This window comes from Xenopus laevis, chromosome 7S (genome assembly GCF_017654675.1).
Source record: "Xenopus laevis strain J_2021 chromosome 7S, Xenopus_laevis_v10.1, whole genome shotgun sequence".
NCBI classification, from domain to species: Eukaryota; Metazoa; Chordata; class Amphibia; order Anura; family Pipidae; genus Xenopus; species Xenopus laevis.
The window spans coordinates 32,776,086-32,791,713 of NC_054384.1; the positions used below are offsets into that span (position 1 = coordinate 32,776,086).

General features: G+C 39.1%; 1 protein-coding gene across 1 annotated transcript in view; it reads right to left on the reverse strand.

Moving 5' to 3' along the window:
* Positions 1–14,833, reverse strand: part of bc014685.S (cDNA sequence BC014685 S homeolog) — an 84,205-nt gene extending 69,372 nt beyond the window's left edge. Inside the window, exon 1 of the mRNA XM_018227590.2 lies at positions 14,463–14,833. Coding sequence (XP_018083079.1) covers positions 14,463–14,542 — 80 coding nt within the window. The 5' untranslated portion in view covers positions 14,543–14,833. The remainder of the gene's footprint in view (positions 1–14,462) is intronic.
* Between the last annotated feature and the right edge of the window lie 795 nt (positions 14,834–15,628).

Consider the following 15,628-nt stretch of genomic DNA (forward strand, 5'->3'; position numbering starts at 1 on the left):
CAGAGTGCTTCGTTTTTCGAAGTCGTTCGTAATTGCCTCACGAGGAAACTTCGGGCGACTTCGGAAAACAAAGTGCTCCATGTGCCTGCCCCCAGGAGATTTACTTTTTAGCCGACGAAAGGCAGATCAGGGAGATTAGTCGCCACTAAGAAGAGATTTGTTGCCTGCCAACTAATCTTCCCGAATTTGCCCTTGTGGCCAAACCCTTAACAAACGGACGGTTGCATTGAACATATATATTCAGTGTGGTTTATTTATTTTAAATGTTAGATAATACTTATCCTGTCTAAAAGTCCCCTCTCTCTCTATCTTATTCATATAAACCTCCCAACATGTACAAGATAATGATGCCTGTGCAAAATTACATTCACTAAGAGAACCATAAACATCACAGTGCCTTGGGTACTATGCATCCGACTGATCTAACTGGCTTAATCATATTAACTAACAAACACATATATGAACGGTTGTGCGTGATGGCATTCTACCACAAGTAACTTCTTACAAAGAGTCGAGAGCTAAAGACAAGATACATTTTACCTGCCCAAGTAGATATCCAGAAAAAGCTGAACATTTTTTTTTAATTAAATTACATTGGAACTATAACATATACAGCAATATATACATTTAAAGTCAGTTTTTACATGTAGGCTTGGGGCCTGGTTTGGGTTTCAACACTGATCACTGAGTGCATTTCTTTCCATCCAAATATATGAAAAATATGAATAGACATAAGTGTAATTTCTGCATAAAATGGTATTAAATGTTTGCACTTAACTTGGCACACAGGAAGAATTACATCCAGTAGTTCTGTGCTAGAGAAACGGGATATATTGCACATTTCCTATAAGAGTTTATAAATATATAATTTGTTATTTTTTGTGTATTTTCTGGCATAAAAATGTTATCTTATAATATGGATCACATGCCTGGATAGGCTTATCTTGTTTCTGCACATTTATTTACACAATGACTTATAGATTAGACTTTATAAAATCCTCTGCATGACATTGGAAGGTATATATGATATGCGCATGATATATAGATTGGCCCAAGCTTATGGAAATATACTGACAAAAGAGTAAACCAACTCAGCACCATTGCAGATGGTAAGGTTACATGGCATTCAGAGAAAGAAAAATGTCCAAGGTGAAGCAAAGGTCCAACATAAATCATTTGATTTGCTATTTTGTACATGCAGTTTTAAATATAGACAATCATAAAACTGCAAAGATTCTTAGAGCATACTTGATTCTATAAACAGATAATGTTAGAAGACCTACCCTTTTAGTTCTGACCAGAGAATGGCACAAACACACTGATATAAAACAATCCACAGGCACGATTAGTTCATACAGGCAATACTCTATATCAAACCACAATAATGGCATACTCATAAGCATCTGAGTGTTTCTTAAATGCATATCCATTCACCAACTACTAAATTGGCAATTAGTGACTCTACACAAATATGACCACATTCTTTTTACATCGCTTCTATTTATAAATAGCTCTTAAAAGCTGAAAAGGAACAGATTCGTGCCTCTGATGCAGCAGACCTGGAAGCATTAAAAATGAAGTCCCACCTTTACATTAAAGGGATACTGTCAGGGGATAAGTTAATAGTGCTGCTCCAGCAGAATTCTGCACTGAAATCCGTTTCTCAAAAGAGCAAACAGATTTTTTTTATATTTAATTTTGAAACCTGACATAGGGCTAGACATATTGCCAGTTTCCCAGCTGCTCCCAGTCATTTGACTTGTGCTCTGATAAACTCCTGTAGAGCAAAATGGAGTGGTATCACCCCCTCCCCCCCCCCCCACCAGTAGCCTCAAAATATCAAGTAGACAAATGCCAACATTTCGGACCTCGCAGGACCCTAAAGGCTTGAGGTCCTGTGAGGCCCAAAACGTTGCCATTTTTTGTCTACTTGATATTTTGAGCCAATAAAAAAATCACATTGTAGAAAAGCCATTTCATTTGACAGTGTGCTGCAGTTACTGGACTTTGCATAGGATTTTCCTGACCTGTGGCAGGTTGGGTTAATTACTGCTAAGCACCTGATCCTAAAAAACTACGCACAAGGTTTGAGTGATCCATTATGGTGAGGAATACACACCAATATTACAACAAAAAAAAATGCACTAGCTGGTCCATGAATTAAATTTTATATTGAAGAATTAATTATTTGCAGTGTAAACAGTGTCATTTAGCAATAATCACTACATCATAAAAATCATGACAGAATCCCTTTAAATTTAAGTAGAGGTATGGGATCTTTCATCCTTAAACCCATCATTGAGATAGCTCCAAATTATAATTCCATCTCCCATAGAGACCATTTTAAGGATGAACTGAATCCACTATTTTAGGATTTGGCTGAACCCCTGAATTCTTTGTGAAAGATATGGCCGAATCCCAAACTGAATCTGAACCATAATTTGCATATGCAAATTAGGAAAATGAGGGCTGTAGAGCTGTGTGCGCAGTAAAAAAAAAAAGTTTGACTTTGTAAATGCTTGACCTTATTTGTGTGATGTAAAGTCATGTGATTTTTTTATACATTCGGTTCAGCCAGGGACTTGGATTCTGCTGAATCCAAATCCTGCTGAAAAACGATGAATCTTTCCTGGATCCAGAATCAAATCCTGGATTTGTTGCATTCCTAGAACATTTAAGCAAATAATTCTAAATCTTAAAAATCATCTCCTGTAATAATAAAACAACCCTGTACTTGAAGGAAAACTAAGCTGTATGAATCCAGATGCCAAGTAATAGTCGTTCAGCTCATTTGCCTACAATGTTACAAACATTCAGTGAATTTTGATGGCTTTCCCTCACCTCTTAGGATAGCTTCAACCATCATCTCTTTACATTACTAATACACCATTTGTTTTGCAAATACCTTTTAAATTAAAACTGTCTTTAAATGACACAAACAAAACCATATATTCAGTAAAAACTTAAAAAGGTAAACAAGCTGTTTTTACATAATGTAAAAATGTGATTCTAAGCAAATTTCCAATATAAATTAATTCATTAAGTATATATTTAATTAGTTGCAAATGTACTTGAACACTTGAACCATTGTTCACATTCAAACATGTTTTTTTCAGTTCAGTTGTTTTCAGATTGTTCACCAAAAATAAAGTTGTTTTGCAATTACTTTCAATTTGCGAATGTTTTTCTAATATTAAAGTCTAAGGTTAGTTTTTTTTATCTTCGTATGTCTTTCTTAAGTAGCTTGGGGGTCGCAGACTCTGTAAACTATTCTAAATGTAAACATTAGTTAATACATTTCTTATCGTTGGACCTGCTGAGCAGAATTCCTGAGTTTCATTAAAAGCAGCTGTTAGAAATTGATACAATATTTGCTAAAATTCCACAGCTGTTGGTGAGAAAAGTTTTAACTAATGTAGCACATTTGTAAAAGTTCAGAATCTACACCTGAATTGCTGAGCTGCCAGACAAACACCAGAAACAGGAACATTCAACTTTAAACTTCAGTTCTGGGAAAACGGTAAAAATAAAAGATAGAAAGCAAATAAATAAAGAAAAAAAGGCTCTTTCTGATGAACAACATCTCAAGTGAAAAAAAAGTATGTGAAAGGCGAACAACCTCTTTAAAAGAATATAAAACTAAAATTAACGTGAATGACATTTGAATAGTTTTGTTTATACGGCTATAGAATCAATTATCCAGAAAGCTCAGAATTACGGAAATGACATCTCCCATAGATTCCATTTTAATCAAATAATTAATCCTTATTGGAAGCTAAACCAAACTATTGGCTTTATTTCATGTTGACATGATTTTCTAGTAGACTTAAACGGATACTGTCCCTGAATTTTTTTTTTTTCAAAATGAATCCGTTAATAGTGCTGCTCCAGCAGAATTCTGCACTGAAATCCATTTCTCAAAAGAGCAAACAAGATTTTTTTTATATTCAATTTTGAAATCTGACATGGGGCTAGACATATTGTCAATTTCCCAGCTGCCCCAAGTCATGTGACTTGTGCTCTGATAAACTTCAATCACTCTTTACTGCTGTACTGCAAGTTGGAGTGATATCACCCCCCTCTCTTTTCCCCCCCAGCAGCCAAACAAAAGCACAATGTGAAGGTAACCAGATAGCAGCTCCCTAACACAAGATAACAGCTGCCTGGTAGATCTAAGAACAACACTCAATAGTAAAAAACCATGTCTCACTGAGACACATTCAGTTACATTGAAAATGAAAAACAGCAGCCTGCCAGAAAGCATTTCTCTCCTAAAGTGCAGGCACAAGTCACATGACCAGGGGCAGCTGGGAAATTGACAAAATGTTTAGCCCCATGTCAGATTTCAAAATTGAATATAAAAAAATCTGTTTGCTCATTTGAGAAATAGATTTCAGTGCAGAATTCTGCTGGAGTAGCACTATTGACTGATGCGTTTTGAAAAAAACATGTTTTCCCATGACAGTATCCCTTTAAGGGATCTTTCTGTAATTTGGATTTTCATACCTGATCTGCAAAAAACTCCAGGTACCAAGCATTCTGGATAACAGGTCCCATACCTGTACTTACATAAAAGAAGTACAAGATAAAACAAAATGTACTTGAAGTCTGTTTGATAGGATAATTTATCTTAAGGCAAAGCCTACACACTTGGGAAATGTGTTACATTTAATGCTATTGGTGTTTGATTGCTTCCTCCTGCGACCATCTGGCTAGCTGGTCCATGGTCCACAAGTCATAATGAACTGGCTGTGTGAGAAAGCTTCTGGGTAGACCCTTCCAGTATATATACTTATACACACAAGTAAGTGTTACAGCTGCCATAAACACCACTCCTTATATATATGACAAAGTGACATCCTTTGGAATCTATAGAACTTCTAATAAATATTTACCAGCTTTTGAAGCAAAAGTTAAAATTTTTTTTCTTTTTTCAAGAGGACAAAAAAAAAATCAGCTACAGCATGTGCTTACCACTACTGGCCCCTTACATAAGTATTTGTTCCCAAAGGCAATGTTAGGAAAGCCATTGCTGCTTCAGCATAAAAGCCAGTTTAAACCTCTAAACTAATCGCATAAGGAAGAACTTTAAAGTGAAACGCATGTAAAACCTTCTGACCAGCAACTACAGGGCTTACAATCGTGGTCCCACTAGAAAAGATATATAAATACACAAAAAAAAACTTACAGGCAGCAAAGAGGATTAGGATAACTACTGGTGCATGTTTGAGTATAAATTATAGCACTCCAGTGCATCGATAGTGCTTATAATCTCCCCCCCCCCACCCTGCGAACACACACATGCCATAAAAATAGAATCCTAAAGTAAATAGAAATTAATAAAACATGAGTTTGTTCTTAAGCCAGGCAAGTTTATTCAGAATGTGATTTTCTTCATGCTAGCCCAATATATCATACATGCCTAAATATACACTTAGGGGCAGATTCACTAAGCTCGAGTGAAGGATTCGAATGAAAAATACTTCGAATTTCGAAGTATTTTTTGGGTACTTCGACCATCGAATTGGTTAAATTCGTTCGAATTCGATCGAAATCGAACGAAATCGAACGATTCGAAGTAAAAATCGTTCGACTATTCAACCATTCGATAGTCGAAGTACTTGCCCTTTAAAAAAAACTTCGACCCCCTACTTCGGCAGCTAAAAGCTACCGAAGTCAATGTTAGCCTATGGGGAAGGTCCCCATAGGCTTGCTAACCTTTTTTTGATCGAAGGATTTTCGTTCGATCGTTGGATTAAAATCCTTCGAATCGTTCGATTCGAAGGATTTAATCGTTCGATCGAACGAAAAATCCTTCGATCGTTCGATCGAAGGATTAGCGCTAAATCCTTCGACTTCGATATTCGAAGTCGAAGGATTTCAATTCGAGGGTCGAATTTCGAAGTATTTTTTACTTCGAAATTCGACCCTTAGTGAATCTGCCCCTTAGAAAACGAAATAAGAAAAGTTGATATGAAACGGGAAGTGATTTTAAGTGCCAAGAAACAGGTATTTGACAATTCTACTATTTGAACATGGTTCCTTGAAGGATAAATACTATTAGATACTATTAGCAAGAGCCGTAAAATGTATCACTTTTAGGGCAATAATAGCACACGGGATATTTTGTTGCCTATAGTAAATCTGTACTACCACGTGCAACAAACCGTCTACAGTTTCCTTCCTACTGGCACTCATGTTGGTGGGAAAACACACTCATTATACTACAAGCAAGCCTCCCACCTAGGGTTGCCACCTTTATTAAAAAATTTTACCGGCCAGTGGGGGGCGGGCACCAAAAGGGGGCAGGCCGTGACAGTAAAAAGGGGGCGGAGCTACGTGATGTGCCGTAAAAGGGGCGGAGCAACATCGCAGAGACGTCCACAGCGCTGGAAAAAAGGTAAGTTCTTTGCGAATTGGGGGCAGGCCAGGGGCTTTTTTAAAGGGTATTACAAATTACCGGCAATTGTATTGCCGGTAAATTTGTAATACCGGCCCCGGCCTTGGCAGGTGTTTTAACAGCTAGGCCAATAAAATACTGGCCGGGTGGTAACCCTAATCCCACCGGTAATTCACATTACTGTGGCTTTTCCACATGAAATGATAAAAAAAACCACCACTGTGGAACCATTTGTCACTGTTCATGCAGCCAGATCTAAAGCCGATAATGTGCAGGGAGCTACAATGACACCATGTAGTTACTTTCCTTTGATAGTGTCACATGTTACAGTGGACATTTGATACAAACATCAGTACAATGTCCATTGAACAGAATTAACAACATAGCAATTTTATAGTGTCAGTGTAAAAAGGAGCTGAAAATACAAAATTATCTCCCCTAAAACTGTAAAGCCAAGGTCTACCCTAAAAAGCACCTCAACCTCACTTCCCTATTTTTTACCTTTATTTGGGGGAGGGAGGCAGGTGGCAAAATATACATCTGGTTAGTATTTTAAACCTCTTTATTTCACTAATAATAACATTCACAGAGAAAAAAAGCAGTTTTTGGGTGCATCAGTACAAAATTGATGTAAAATCTGGGAAACCATTACTTAAAATCAGTGAAATGCACCCATTGAATGCATTATAAATTGGTGGGACTACAAATAAAAAATGTAAAATGCGGAAAAACTTAAGATTGAGGTTTCACTCAACTTTGATGCACAGAGTTTAATAAAAAAAAATACTGAATGAGCCGTTTAGGAATTACATGTTCCTTTAAAAATACTTGAGGTTCAGTCAAAGTATGTTCTGGGTGAGTGTGCATCTGTACTGTAGATCACCATCCAAGCACATGATATAGACCTAAAAAGTGCAGAAATCATCCTGCTTCTTCTGTCAGTAGTTATAATCTTATCTGCAGCTATACATGTCCATTCCATAACACTGCTTCCATCATGTTTCACAAATCAGGAGTCATTTTTCGCTTTTCATCATTCCGGAACTGGGCAGACTTACTGATGCTTCCTGGCAGTCGAATCTGGGCTTCCTATTCTTGAGCTTACCTGTGGTTTGCACCTTGTGGTAAAACTACTGGTTAAGTCTTCACCTTATAGTAGATGTTGGCCATAATACACCTATCTCATGGAGAGTATTCTTGACTTGGTTAGATGTTGTAAAGGGTTATTTTTTCACCATTCACCAATACAACAGTCTTCTATGATTGTCAATGTCTTTTGGTGTTGCTAAGCCTTCTTTCTTCACCAGCGCCTCCCTTCTTGGAAATATATTGTTCATCTGTCAACTAAATGTTTCTGCTCTGTATGATGGGCTAGTTTTGTTTTCTCAGCCAAATGATGGGATGCTTTATATGCACTGACAGAATTCCAAATTCAAATTCCACACTCTCAATCAAGTTAACGAAATACTATGGGAACTGCCCGCATCTGACCATGTCCAAATATTTACAGACCTAACTGTATGTACACACACAAAAATAATTGTACAACCTCTAGAACCCCTCAACAGCCTGGGTGGCCCTGTTGCAGACTTAAAAAAAAGTGTACAAAGATGGATATCATGTTAAGTGATGCACAGTCTAAGTGAGATAAGGCTTTCACCGTGTTGCTGGGTTAAAGTTAATGTAAAGTACAATAAATATAGGCACTTGGTACAAGTCTACTGCCTATAAAAACATAAACAATGCAAGATTCAACTGAAAATAAATTCTGACTTTCTTAGATGCTGCAGAATGCAGATACAGGGTGAAGATTTTTGCTGTACAGGGCAGAATATGGTACATTTTAAAAGACCATGTCCAACTAGTGAGTCATGGAATTATCTCCAGAAACTTTCCAACAAGGATTACAAAGTTTTGATACAAAATTGGGTAACTTTTACAACTGTTACTTCAATGTTGCTACGTTTTCAGACAATTTTTACCAACAAAGGAGATAAATATTGCCAGTGATGCTCCAACTGAGCCTCCAACAAATCATTGCTTTTGTTTTATGGGAAACGTCGCCAGTGATGTTAGTAAACATGCAGGAAATTAAGAGAAGATGTGGTTCACTTGAAATTCTTCAGTTGCTGATGCACAACTAAATTTTCAAACCCACCCAATTGCTGAACTGTGTACTACGGATATAAGTCGGGACCCTTCAGGTCACCGTACTCCTCTTCGTACTATATTTAAGGTATGTATATGGCCAGCTATACTTGTGACAATAGTTATAATAAGGAAGGTTAATGGTGGCATTTTATTGCTGCAAGTTTTCTAAAAAAAAAAAAAAAAAAAATCTTAAGGTGGTCCTACACTATAAGATAAGCTTGATTGGAGAGGTCGCTGGGAATAGGTGCCGAAGGGATGAGGATTGCATCAACTAGCTGATACAGTCCTCAGTTGGAGGGGAAAATCAAACCTAAAACACTATATCCAAAAGGAAGAATGTGAGGATCTACAATAATCAAGAGCTAAATATTTTTTTTAAAAAAAAAAGTAGAAAATTTATTAGGACATAAAAACACGTTTCGTGCCTGATAGGGCACTTACTCACAGCCTATGAGTAAGTGCCCTATCAGGCACGAAACGCGTTAGGTTTTATGTCCTATCAGGCACGAAACGCGTTAGGTTTTATGTCCTAAAAAATTTTCTACTTTCTTTAAAAAAAATATTTAGCTCTTGATTATTGGAGATCCTCACATTCTTCCTTTTGGATATAGTGTTTTGGATTTTGCACCTTGGGACTGAGGTGAACTGTGAGTGGATCTCCCTGCTATTCACTTAACAACGATATTTTTTGGTTTATTGGAGTGGTACCATTTACATTATATTTTTTTTTTTTGTGGCAGCACACACTTGATTTTTCTCATGTTGTTTTGAAAATCAAACCTGCCTGATTGACATCTGGCCAATTTTTGACCAGACATCGGTCGGGAAGGCCCATATGAAGGCCCCATAGACGGGCAGATAAGCTGCCGAATTAGTCTGAAGGACCCAATTCGGCAGTTTAAATGCCTGTGTGTGGCCCCCTTTAACTGCTAGCTTTCCAGAGAAACATTTTAGCTACAATTATGCCATGAAATCTTAGGGGCCTATATGATTGCAATGAGCAATATCACTAGCAATGTTTTACACCACTTTTTTAGACAGCAACATAAATAGAACTCTAAAGGTCCCCCATAGATGCAAAGATTTTTCTTTGGTGAACAACTGATTTTAGTGCAATCCAACCAATCAGTCTAATTATTGTGAAGTTAGTGGGAATCGAACGATCGTACATCTTACGATTTATCGTCCATCTGTCAGAAAATTTATTGGCCAGGTTAAAAAAATTGTTGCAGGGCCAGGCAGGCAGCTACCCTCTGTATTTTCTAGCTTCAACTAGACAATATCGCTTGAAATGGTCTTTAGTTGATGGACAAATCGTACATTTAAACTGTTGTTTCAAGATAATCTTGGTCTCACGATAACGAAAAGATCTTTTAAAAATCTTTACATCTATGGCCAGCTTTAGTGTACTGTTACCAATGATATTGCTGTGCTGCTGTATATTTACTCAGTTCAAGAAAGATATTGTGGAAAATATAAAAATGTCATAAAGCAGAAATACATTCTCATTTTCCAATATAATATTCTGCATTTGACATAAATTACATTGCACAGTGCATGTTTAAGGCCTGCTTATTTTTATGATGCAAAAAATAACTTTTTAAGCAAGACATATTAAGCTTGCATACACTGTGCACGGATACAAAGGCATGGTTAATAGATCACAATACCATCTGATTTAGCTGCACCATACAGCACTGTCTTCTCCCAACCTCATAAATATTGTAATTAATCTTGAGCGCCACTTACCCAGCCTCCTTACAAGGAGAGTGCTCAACACAAGTCAATATCTCTATACAACTTCATAACTCTCAACCATAAAAAAATCCACACTACTGTAACTTTTAAGGGCACTCAAACTGCACTTGTGCTTCCATAGATAAGCACTGGAATTGCCATGTCATTAAGAGCACACAAATGTGCAGCGGTGAGAAATGATGGGCAAATCTGACCCATTTCACTTTGCCGAAAATTAGATAAATGGTGAAAAATTTGCAAAATGCATTTAAGTCTATGGGTGAGAATTTTTTTTGATGAGCAACAATTTTTTTCACCCATTGGAATCTATGGGCATCTTTTTTTGCGGCAAAACCTGGTGAAAAATTATGCTCATCACTAGTGGTAAACATTATTGAGTGATTTTAACTAGTGATGGTGATTTTGGGGGATTTTAACACCCACATTTTGAATTAGGCAACAAAACACCCCACCTGACAGTGCCATAAAGCAAGTCACATTTAAATCATGGTACAAAAATCTGCTTAAAGTTGTGTTACCAGCATCATGTATACTAGATCTGTTTACTAGATGTGAAGCCACCCAGTTCTCTAGTCAGTTTTCATGGGCATGTATTCATTTTCTTTGTCCTATAAAAGGTAATTTACCCCACTAGGTGATCCATTATACATCCTGTAAACCAACCCATACATGCTTAAAGTTGGGTACATGTAGGAACAATTTCTGACAAACTGTCAATCATATGATTGTGTATTTGATTCCATTCAATCTGCTCAGAATCATGACTTCAAATCAGACATTTTAGAAAACACTAGAGACCACATTGCATACATACAGGATCTATTAACTGGAATCTAGCAGAGTTCTAGACAAAAGGTAGAACACCATTTAAGGCTACTGAAAAAATTAATGGATGGCACACATGACTGTTTGGGGTGTTTTTTTATGTAGTTTAAAAAAACTGCCCAAATATGCCAAAAAGGTTTGTTCAAACTAGGGATGCACCGAATCAACTATTTCGGATTCAGCCGAACCCCCGAATCCTTCACTAAAGATTCGGCCAAATACAGAACCCTAATTTGCATATGCAAATTAGGGGTGGGAAGGGGAAAGAATTTTTTACTTCCTTGTTTTCTGACAAAAAAGTCACACAATTTCCACCCCTGTCCTAATTTTCATATGCAAATTAGGATTCAGGTTGGCCAGGGCAGAAGGATTCAGCCGAATCCAATTCCTGCTAAAAAAAAAGGCCGAATCCTGAACCGAACCCTGGATTCGGTGCATCCCTAGTTCAAACATTATGGAAATTGTATATTTCAGCTATTTTATGATAATAGTTTGGCATCTATGATACGGAAACCATGAGCTGGTGCATTTTTCAATGTGGATGAACGTTGTTCCGAGGCTGATGAGAGTAATTATCAAACAAAATGATGATGTGCTCCTGCACATACAGACTATACAGAAGGCCTGAAAACTGTAATATCTGGTAATAGTTCCATCAATAAACTGGCTATGGTGTAAAAAGTGACCAGGAACAATCTAATCTGCATAGTACAGAGCAAAGGGCTGCACATTCAGGGAGACAATAGCTACAATTTGGTTATCTTCTTCTAAAAAGCACCGTCCAGCGTACTTTCATTCTCATTGACGTGTCACCATTCCAGCATCTTCAGCACCACACAGGGCAAGCAGAGGAACTACAGAAATAGTTGCCCATTTCTGAATTGTGCATGCAAAACCACAGAGGATGCTGGGGCACCAGAAGAGTGTGGCAATGTTGCGCTGAGAAGAAAAGTATCCTGAGCCAATGTCTTTTTGGAAAAGGAGGAGAGGAGCACTGGTTGAATTTTGACCATAGATTTAGAGATCCGCTTGTTTGGCGATGTCACGGTCGGATCATAATGCATCCGATATGGGTGGTTGGATCGCATACACGCACAGATGCGGCCGCGAGCAGACGGGATTTTTTTTAACCTTTTTCAGACTTTCGGCCAGATATTGATCGGGAAAGCCTGTCGGATGGCCCCACACACAGGCCAATAAGCTGCCGACTCTGTCTGCAGCTTTTATCGGAATCCTGGTCCCATTAGACCATGGTTCAACTTCCCAGAAATTAATTTCAGCTTTGCAGTAAATGTTAGGCTAATGCAACACAGGTATTACCCTAAATGTAAGCAATTTTATCTCTGAACCTTTTACACAGTGGATCACATACAGTGCCACGAGTCCTGAGAATCTTGCGGATTCTAATCTTATATCTAGAATGTCTGTATTTTGTTTCCAGACTTGAACGGCGTAAACACCATGTCATCATTTGTACAGGACCAGTAAATTACACAGGGCTTTACAATAACTTTCAACAAAGGTCTTACTGTGATTTAACAAGCAATGGTTACAGGCCTGGACTAGCAATCTGCTAGTTCTGTCAGATGCCAGAGGGGCTGCTGTAAGATGCCATAGACAGTCACTGTGGAGTGGGCTGGTGGGGGGCTGGTTGGGCCTCTGTGTACATGAATTGCTAAGGTCTATTTTGACTCCCAGTCCAGACCTGAATGGTTACAGGACAATTTTTTAGCATTAATATATGCAACTTTCCCAAAATGCACTTTAATACAATAATGCATAAAGACAGGATTTCAGCCACTTAAAAGTAATTTTCTGTTCTGTAGGTCTGACACTGTTAACAGGAGTCAGGCCAACTCCAGATGGGTCATTCATGAAAAAGGGGCACCTCACATTGGGCACATGGAGGAGGGTGCAATTGCTTACAAAGTGATCACCCCTGGGGTTCTGCTGTTCCTTCAAATGCACAAATAATGGGGGTGGGAGGGTCATCTAAATACCCTTCAATAATACAGCTCTAAAGCTTGTGCCTATTTGCACACGGCCAAAAACAGTGTACAAAGCACAAAATAATGACAAAATGTGGACTTTTTTGCACCTTATACAATAGGTTCACAAATAAACCCTCTGGTCTTTTAATTCTTTCAAGTCTTTCTAATCTATAGAATGACTCCTCTGGCATGCAACCGTTTCATGAGTCAGAACCAGTAGTACAGAGAATGTAAACAGAATGACACCGTTTCTATTCGCGATTACCTTTACGAACGCCTTTAAAACCCAGTGAACATCGTAAATAAATTTCTATTGGAAAGCTGCCAAAAATGACATTTTCCTTTGGCAGTTTTGTGGGGGGTAGGAGGCTTACAGCAAGCTTGTAGTTGGCAACAGCAGATAGTAGCAGTGGGCAGAAGGATGCCAGAGGCTGTACTTAGTGCAGGGAAAGCAGAAAGTATATTGAGTTTCCCAGGAGAATACAGGGAGGAGCATCAGCCTACCCCAAACTTTGGCTTCCACCAGGGTTGCCAGGTGGGTGCTTTTCCAGGCAAATTGGACTATTAATTTATAGCCCAGGCGGGTTTTAAAAGTACAAACTAGCCAAGGTACAGATTTAGGCTACTTTTGGGGCCTTTGGCTGTTTTGTACTATGGAAACCAGCCAAACTTTATTCTTGCCCTAAGCCTGCGTCTCCCAATGTATGTTGGGTAATGTCTTTGTTTAACAATTTGCCAACTGCCAAATTTAATGTAAGACTACAATACCCAGCATGCAATGGGACTGACTTGTGTAGAAGTCGGGAGTAACCAGATTTTGGGCTCTGTACCCCAGTTTCCCATCACCCTTAAGCACTCTTGCATTTTCTGGTGACTTTTCTCAATTTCAGACAATTTTGGGGCAAAAAAAAAAAAAATCCGCTGACCACCACAATGTCTAGAGGTTGAGCTGTATTACCAATATTTATTGAAATTGTATGTGTATGAGGGCCTTATGGGGCATCTATTGCCCATGCCGACGGGCAAATCTGTCCCATTTTGCTTCACGGAAACATTTGAAAAAGGTGTAGTTTCATATATATTTTTTTAGACTTTTTTTTCACTGCGCATATTGTGCTATTCTTGGGCTACTTTTGAAGTGCCTCTTGGCTAGTTGTGGGCTGGCAACCCTGGCTCCCACACATCATGTGCTCGTGTCATACCTTGCTCTCTCTCTCACACACACACAGTCACACACAGACACACACACAGACACACACAGACACACAGAGTCACACACACACAAAGACCCCCTTTGATCAGCCTCCCTACCCATCCCCCTTGCTGCATCCACTTACACTATCCACATGCCGGTGATGGTAAAGGCTGGGAGGGTAACGGGCAGGAGCACCCACCCAGGCATCTTGGAGAAGGGCATCCAAGCAATTGTCCGAAGCGATTTGTATCCGAGAAAAGTGCCAGGTTTGGTAGTTAGAGCGGGGCGCTTCCAGGTGGAGGCTTCTCCCAGTATCTCCAGTGAAGTTTTACATGGATTCCTCCCATAGCCCGGCGAAGGCTGACCGAGCGCTATTTACACGAAGGGAACTTTGGCCATAGCTGGCGGCTGTACTTGAGCAAGCTGAGGAGTTCCAAAGCCGAGCTATTAAGAGAAGGAGAAGGAGCAGGAGCACCGCTAGTCTACTAACCCGACCCGAGTGTAAGGACTGACCCCGCCTTGGGAAGGCTTTTCCCGTGCTAACTCCGCCCACTCTATCAGTTCCCTCGGCCCCCCTTAAACGCAGGATTCTGCTTCCTCAGTAATTACTCTACTTCCTGATACTCCAGACTGGTGGTCTTGCAGAGCTGTCAATTTGCAAAACAGCTGGCGACGGGGGATTTTTTGGTGTGCTCCAGCGATGCTGTTTAAATTTTTCCGGGCAAGTGATGTCACTCGCATGCGCACAACCTCACCTGAAGTCGCAGAATGTGTTGGGCAAGTGCCCTGACATCAATGAATGAATGCGAATAAGAGTGACTGGAGACCGGCGAACCACAAAAATCTGGTAACTGTAAATCAGGTAAGCAGCTATATTCACTGGCACCCTTTAGTGATTATAACTTTTCTTCTCATTGAAGCATACTTTTCTCTTTCGGATATATTCCCTTTAACTATTTATAATGATTTGGACTAGGCTAGGCTAATAACACTGTGCAAGAATGTAGTATTCATGGCAATAAAATAATAAATACAGTAGATAACAACATTATCAGAAGAGGAGGCCTTGGGTCTGACCTGGTTCAAAACACATTTAAAGCTCCCAAGTTAGATAGTGATTCTCAGGTTTCCTTCCTATTAGGGCAGGGGCACACGGGCAGATTCGGGGAGATTTAGTCGCCTGGCGACTAGTCGCTTCTTCTGCGGGGCGACAATCTCCCGAACTGCCTTCCCCCTGCTATAATGAGAAAACGCCTGCACCAATGCACTCGCAGCTCTTTCATTTCTGAAGTCGCCCAAAGTGGCCTC